Raw genomic sequence first — 7,560 nt, 5'->3', positions numbered from 1 at the left:
AATTGCATTTGACAAGCTTGTTTAACATCAGAAACAGGGGCAGTATCTTCAACTCTGGATAAGGCATCAGCAGCGGGATTCTCCCGACCAGATTTGTACAGAATTGTGTAATTGTACCCTAACAACTTGCAAAGGCATTGCTGTTGTTCTGGAGTTTGAATTGTTTGAGCCATCAGGTTCTTCAGGCTTCGATGATCAATATAGGTGGTGAAGTTCCTTCCCAACAGGTACTGCCTCCATTTCTTCACAGCCTCGGTAATGGCAAACAACTCCTTCACATAAGCAGAAACCTTGGACATGGAAGGTGACATTTTCTTGTTGAAGTGGGAGGTGTTGGAAACCCGCACAGGTACTGCCTCGTAAGTTGGAGGTGTTGGAATGGCTTTAATGGCTGAAGTGGGAGGTGTTGGAAAGAGACCTTGGCCTCCAACAGATGGTGACCAAATGGGTTTCCAACTCTTTCGCATATCATCATACTTCTGTTCATAAAGTCGAGCTAATGAAATAGCGTGAATTAGAGAAGTAGGTTGCTTAAATATTTCTTAAATTTGGACAACATGTCTTCATCCATTCAATCCTTTCTTTTCGACATCGCATTCCCTTATTCCCGCGAGTCAACTACCCTTTTTAATACATGTTGCTTATACATGTTAATGTATTGAAAAGGTGATTTTTTAATATTTCAAAAGAAATGACCTTTGTTATTAGGATGTTCATATAAGTTGAATATTGTGATCTACCTGGCATCCTCAGTTGTACGCGTCTATGGAAAAATCTCAAAAAGTCATGGATCGAAGTTGGATCCAACTTCCAAGGTATGACTATGATAGCGTTTAGGTTTTTCAAATGTGGAAGAAATTGGATTGATTATGTATAATTTTAATATGTTTAATTTGTGTTTGCTTTTGGATACAATAGGAATGACCCGGCGGACGAGGAAGGAGTTTCTCAATTTCTTAACTTTGCGTTTACTCAAGGAGCTCATGGAGGAAAGATATTCTGCCCATGTAACAAATGCGGCAACGTTAGATTGGTTGATCGAGAAGAGGCCGAGGGACATTTGTTGTGGAATGGGATGCTCTTGGGCTACAGTAGATGGGTTAATCATGAGGAAGGGTCATCTCGTGATGTGAGTAATAATGAATACCAAGCACCTCATGAACCAATTATACAAGATGAAATGCACGAACTATTGAATGATATACACCCAAGATCGAGCCATGATCATGATAATAGACCACTAGATGAGGAGGGTCATTCAGCAGATGCACGAATGGACGAGCTTAATGGAGATGCAGATAAGTTTTTTAAACTATTACAAGATGCGGAGCAAAAATTATACCCAGGAAGCAAGTTCACTAAATTATCCTTCGTGGTTCGATTGTTTCACATAAAGTGTCTTAATGGGTGGAGCAACAAATCATTCACCATGTTGCTTGAGTTGTTGAAAGAGGTACTTCCTGAGGGTGAAGAATTACCGAAGTCTTTTTATGAAACGAAGAAGATTATTAGGGATTTGGGCCTCCATTACGACAAAATAGATGCATGCCCCAATGATTGTATGCTATACTGGAAGGAAGCCTCCAATGATTCTCAATGTCGTATTTGTGGGGCTTCAAGGTGGAAAACAATTGAAGGGAATTCAGATGAGCAGAGAACCCATTCATCCACAAGAGAGCAGAAAGTTCCTGCAAAGATTTTGCGTCATTTTCCTTTGAAGCCAAGGTTGCAGAGGTTGTACATGTCAACTAAAATGGCTTCTTTCATGACATGGCATTATGAGAACCGTACCAAAGACGATATATTAAGGCATCCTGCAGACTCTACGGCCTGGCAAACTTTTGACTACATATATCAGTGGTTTTCTTCTGAACCTCGCAATGTTAGACTTGGATTAGCAAGCGACGACTTCAATCCATTTAGGACGATGAGTATTTCTCACAGCACATGGCCCGTTGTGCTCATTCCATATAATCTTCCACCATGGATGTGCATGAAGCAACCATATATAATGTTGTCATTGTTAATTCCTGGCCCTTCTAGTCCCGGGAATGACATTGATGTCTACTTACAACCTCTGATCGAAGAGTTGAAGGAATTATGGGTGTCAGGTTTGCAGATGAAAATCCGATGTAGGGGGGTCCCAAGTTATACTAGATTGGCAACACAATGAGGAGGGAGAATATGGTTGTTTAAGAAATAGAATCTACCAATTTTAAAACCTTTAAACCGATTTTAAAGTTAAGAGATCAAGAATCAATATTCAAGCATACAAGTTAAATCTAATGGTGCAATGCAAATAAAAGAGCAAAGAGATAGAAAGAGTGCACCCGAGATTTAAAGTGGTTCGGTCCTCAAATCCGAGGCCTACTCCACTCCACCAACCAAACCCGTTGATGGCTTCACTATTTGATCTTCTTAACCTTGGCGAAGATCGAATGCCAATTACAATAGCTTTAACTTTGGTGGCTATCCTCACCCCAATAGCTCTAACCTCGGTGGCTATCCTCACCACGGAGAATAGGCTACGCTTCTCCGAATACTCGCCCGAATACAACACTCGAAGGTTTGAAAGAAAGAAATGAAAAATCCCTCACAAGGGTTACAAAATGGATGTACAAATTTGAACCTATGATCCAAATCCTAAAGATGGTGATGAGAGGCACAATTGAAGTTTGATTCACTCTTGGATATTCAAATGAAATTTTAGAGTGTTAGGATTGATGGTTTGAATGTTTAGAACACCCATATTTATAGGAAAAACAAAATATGACCGTTCAGTGGCATTACGGTAATTTCTGGAAAAAACCAACGGATATAAATCTAGCCGTTATTAGTGTTCTCGGAGTTCCGAGAATAATTCTCGGAGTTCCGAGAATTCTCGGAGTTCCGAGAAAGAATCTCGGAGTTCCGGGAATTCTAACAGAATCTTAAAAATGTCTACTGGACCATTTCTCGGAGTTCCGAGAATAATTCTCGGAGTTCCGAGAATTCTCGGAGTTCCGAGAAAAACTCTCGGAGTTCCGAGAAGCCTATGAAGAGCAGATTTTCAATTCTGTTTGGGCTTCCAATTCTCAACCAAGATGGGATTGCTATGAGGGTTCCAAAGTGTTGGAACTCCACAATTACAATCACTTGTTTATTTAGGGTGTGTGAGATTAACTTAATTATGCCTCTAAAAACCTAATCTAGGTTTGGATCAATTACATTCTAAAAGACAAAAAATGGTCTTCAATATGAATTTCTTCATGTCTTCAAGTCTTCATGACTTCTTGCTTGATGACTTTGGCCTTCCAATTAGTGGTCCAATGTGGGCTTCCTGGCCTTCAATCCAAGCATCCTTGATCTTACTTTATCATGATCTACAACTTAGACAATCAAACACATTAGTGATAAATGATCACTTGTGTATTGGAATCATCAAAACAAGATGGGAATGCCAAGGTAAAAACCATTGGGCTTACAGCAGACTTATGACGCATCGAGGCAGGAGACATTTCAGATGCATGCATCACTTTTGTGGACGATTAGCGACTTCCCTGCATATGCTAACTTGTCGGGATGGAGCACCAAAGGGAAACTGGCCTGTCCTTCTTGTAACAAGGACACATGTTCTCTGCGTTTGAAGCATGGAAGGAAGTTTTGTTACATTGGACACCGACGATTCTTAGAGACCAACCACAGATTTCGGTCTGATAAGTCTTCTTTTAATGGCACTAAGGAGAAGAGGTTAGCTCTGATTCCCCTATCAGGGACACAGGTACTGGATCAACTACAAAGCATTAACATCACATTTGGCAAGAAGCAAGATACCGGTGCAAAGAAGCAAGGTAGACGTGGGAAGAAGAGGGTCCAAGAGGAGAGTCCCTTGGAGGAAAACAGTTCTGCCTCCGCTGTTAAGAAAAAAGAGAAGCCTCCTAAGGAGCATAATTGGAAGAAAAAAAGTATATTTTTCAGTCTTCCTTACTGGGAATCGCTCTTATTGCGCCACAACCTAGATGTGATGCACATTGAGAAGAATGTTTGCGACATTGTAATTGGTACATTATTGAATATTGAAGGGAAAACAAAGGACAGTGTAAAAGCACGATTAGATTTACAAGAAATGGGACTGAGAAAGACACTTCACCCAGTGACTACTATAAGGAACAAAACATACTTGCCCCCAGCATGCTTCACAATGTCTCCAAAGGAGAAAGAGGTTCACATCCTGAAGGATGTCAAGCTTCCAGATGGCTATTCCTCAAATATCTCGCGACGTGTGAATGTTCGAGAGCGCAAGATTTCGGGATTGAAGAGTCATGATTGTCATGTTTTGATGCAGCAGCTACTTCCATTAGCTATACGCTCATCATTGCCTAAGAACGTCAGCTCCGTATTGATTGAGCTACGTAACTTCTTCAAAGAATTATGTTCAAAAGTCCTCAATGTAGGCGACCTCCTCAAACTACAAGATAGGATTGCACTAACATTTTGCCATATGGAGAAGATATTCCCTCCTGCCTTTTTTGATATTATGGTGCATTTACCTATTCATTTAGCGGATGAGGCAATGTTGGCTGGACCGGTACAATACCGATGGATGTACCCCATAGAGAGGTATGCACAGTTCATAAAAAAATTTGATTCGATCTTGAAGGTTTCTATAAATTCATATTAGTGAAAGTAATGCACACTGTGATTGTGTAGGTACCTTCTCACATTAAAGTCATATGTGCGCAATAGAAGTCGTCCCGAGGGATCTATTGCAGAGGGGTACCTGGCAGAAGAATGTTTGACGTTTTGTTCAAGATATTTGGAAGGTGTTGAATCAAAGTTGAATCGGCCGGTAAGGAATGATGAAGATGCACATATTGAAATGGAAGAAGGATTTTCTATATTCTCACTAGCAGGACGCCCTCTAGGCGAAGTTAAGAGTTGCCCTTTAGATCAAGCCACAATTGAACAGGCACATCGATATGTTCTCTTCAACTGCCCTGCAGTTTTTCCATTTATTGTGTAAGCCAATTAAATTGTCTTTAATCTATTTGGTAAATAATTGGAAACTCTTTTCTCTTACGTACATTAATGCTTATGCAGAGAACATGTAAACCATATTCAAAGGCTGCATCCTCGTGCTAGGGCAAGGGATATAGAGCAAATTCACAATAAAAAATTTCCAACTTGGTTTGGCACACATGTCAGCTCACATCCACATTAAGCTACTCTTCAACTTTATTTAGCATACACGTTGGTCTTTGCTAATCATTATCAAATTTTTATTAGGTTCAAAATTTGCAGCGGACAAGGAGTGAGCATATATCAGAAAAGCTTAGATGGTTAGCTGGGGGGGCCAGCGCCCGTCGTTAGGAAATACAAAGGATTTATTAGTAAAGGTTTCCGCTTTCACACGAAGGCTCGCGAACAGAAAAGGAAAACACAGAATTGTGGAGTTGTTGTCACTGCAAATACAAGAAGTTTTTCAAGTGCCAGGGATCAGAATCCAATCGCAGGAGATATTAGTTATTACGGTGTTTTAACAAATATCATTAAAGTTAACTACTTTGGACGCCTGAAGGCATTGCTTTTCAAATGTGATTAGTTTGATGTTGTAACGCCGAACAGGGGAATAAAAATAGATGCATTTGGTTATACAGTTGTAAATATGACACGTCATATTTATAAAAATGAGCCTTTTGTCTTTGCATCTCAAGCTGAGCAAGTATTCTACGTGCAAGATCACCCCGGTAACAAAGACTGGCATGTGGTTGTGAAGACAAAACCTAGGGACTTGTATGAGGTACATGGGAACAATGATGAGGGAGATGTCCAGACCGAGGCAGCAGAAATCCAAAATTTGGAAGACGTAAATAGCTGGGAACGAATAGATATAGGAGGGACAGAAATTGATGAACCGTTGGAACAATTGACCTAGGCAATACCAGATGATGAAGAATGTGATACAGATTCAGATGATAGTGACGGCGATGAGAGTCCCTTTGCCAACGATAAATAAACGGGATCGTATCTCTTTCTCTATTTGGTGTACTGCTTTGATCGTTGATTTGTTTGAATTTTGACAAAATGTCGCTCTTTTCTTAATGTTCTTACATTTGTAGACTTTGTGTAGTGGAACACTTGTACCTGTTCTTTTTCTAAGAAATGGTTGAGGGGGTATCATATTTGGGAGTTTTGAATCACTAAATGTTGCTCTGTTCTTAATGTTCTTAAATTTATAGGCTTTGTTTACTAAAATACTTACACCTGCTATCTTTTGAAATTTGATGGATACATTATCATCTCCACTTAAATGTCAAAGCGTTAAATTGTTATCAATTTGCAATAGTTGTATGCTTATTATTTAAGATATCAATCTCAATTGTTAATCATGTACAGGTGATCAGACATGAGGAAATGCAATCTCACTATGCCATCCTCACATTCTCAGGCCCAAGATACACATGATGATTCCCAAGTAGGACAGGGGGATGAGCAGACCGAGGATCTGGTTGACCAGGTTGGGCACTTGCATACACAGCCCTCCTCTGTTCCTGAGACACAGGATGTTGCCTTCTCATCGAGGAGGTCTTGGAAGAGATGTGGTCCCACTTACTGCAAAGATACATGGGGACGCCCTAGGAGCCAAAGGAAGAGAGTAGTGTTTAATAAATTTGGCCAGCCCGTAGGAAAAATAGGGAAAAAATTCACAAATTTCTTGGGCACTGTAGCAAGACTTGGTGCTAAGTTACCAATTGACCAATTTGACTGGAGGCAAGTGCCTAACGAAAAGAAAGAAGATGCGTGGGAAGTTGTTCAGGTACGATGAAAATAAATTGTATTATTAACTTCCTACAAGTTATTTTAGGAAGCTAGTATTATTTTGCTTTTAAATTTTGTTATAATTCCATGGTATTAAAGACTTCTTACATGTCAATTTAGGATTACTATGATGTTGATGAGATGCATAAGAGTTGGACATTGAGTAATATCGGTACAAAATGGAAAGATTGGAAGTGTTATTTGAGAAAAACTTACTTCGATCCTGGTTTCCCATGCACGGATGATAGAGTAATTGGTGACCAGTGGACGGGTCTCTGCGCCCATTGGCAGTCATCGCTTGCTCAGGTAAAATGCAATCTAATTTTGGTTTTAACATTAATATAAAAAAATTAATATTATTATATTTGGTTGCTAATTTCAGAAGCGCAGTATAACGAGCAAGGCTAACCGATCCAAACAAGTGATGATGCACACAAATGGGACTCAGAGCTTCGCATGTAAACGCTATGATCTGGTAATTTCATGAACTTCTAATTTAATTCCTCATTTATATATTGGTTTTGACATGATAAAATTGTTTTCCTGTTGACAGGAGAAAGGAAGTGGCAAGGTTCTTAGCCGCCCCGAACTATTCAAGCTTACTCATACGAAGAAAAATGGGAAGATTGTTGATAAAGCGTCAGAGGATCTGATAGTATGTTATTAAATATAATGTGCCAATACTATATGCTATTTTTTTATTTATTTGGCCGGTTTTATGTTAAGCTTTATTTCTATTGTTTTTTTTTTTTCTTATTTTTA

The 7,560-nt window shown here is 39.5% G+C and overlaps 1 protein-coding gene and 1 long non-coding RNA gene across 2 annotated transcripts; both read left to right on the top strand.

The window, feature by feature from the left end:
- Positions 1–786: 786 nt before the first annotated feature.
- On the top strand, positions 787–5,914 carry LOC143855841 (uncharacterized). Its single transcript, XM_077365895.1, has 5 exons — positions 787–815; positions 919–2,111; positions 3,576–4,599; positions 4,690–4,998; positions 5,605–5,914. Exons 1-5 carry the CDS (start codon positions 787–789, stop codon positions 5,912–5,914), a joined length of 2,865 nt encoding a protein of 954 aa, XP_077222010.1.
- Positions 5,915–6,572: 658 nt separating this feature from the next.
- On the top strand, positions 6,573–7,247 carry LOC143855703 (uncharacterized). Its single transcript, XR_013238065.1, has 3 exons — positions 6,573–6,796; positions 6,919–7,104; positions 7,181–7,247. It is a non-coding gene; the product is annotated as an uncharacterized LOC143855703 (long non-coding RNA).
- Positions 7,248–7,560: the final 313 nt, after the last annotated feature.

The sequence above is a fragment of the Tasmannia lanceolata genome, unplaced genomic scaffold (genome assembly GCF_043159265.1).
Source record: "Tasmannia lanceolata isolate RefF3 unplaced genomic scaffold, GAP_Taslan_0.1 ptg000023l, whole genome shotgun sequence".
Lineage (NCBI taxonomy): Eukaryota > Viridiplantae > Streptophyta > Magnoliopsida > Canellales > Winteraceae > Tasmannia > Tasmannia lanceolata.
Note: the sequence above shows the minus strand (reverse complement) of the source record. Positions and strands in the feature narration are given on the sequence as shown.

Bases quoted from the DNA above. Each gene is read 5' to 3' on its own strand.
- LOC143855841 (XM_077365895.1), top strand. From the start codon at position 787: ATGGATCGAAGTTGGATCCAACTTCCAAG. The intron at 4,600-4,689 runs GTATGCACAGTT...GTGATTGTGTAG, and splicing joins TGGATGTACCCCATAGAGAG to GTACCTTCTCACATTAAAGT. The intron at 4,999-5,604 runs GTAAGCCAATTA...AACGCCGAACAG, and splicing joins GCAGTTTTTCCATTTATTGT to GGGAATAAAAATAGATGCAT.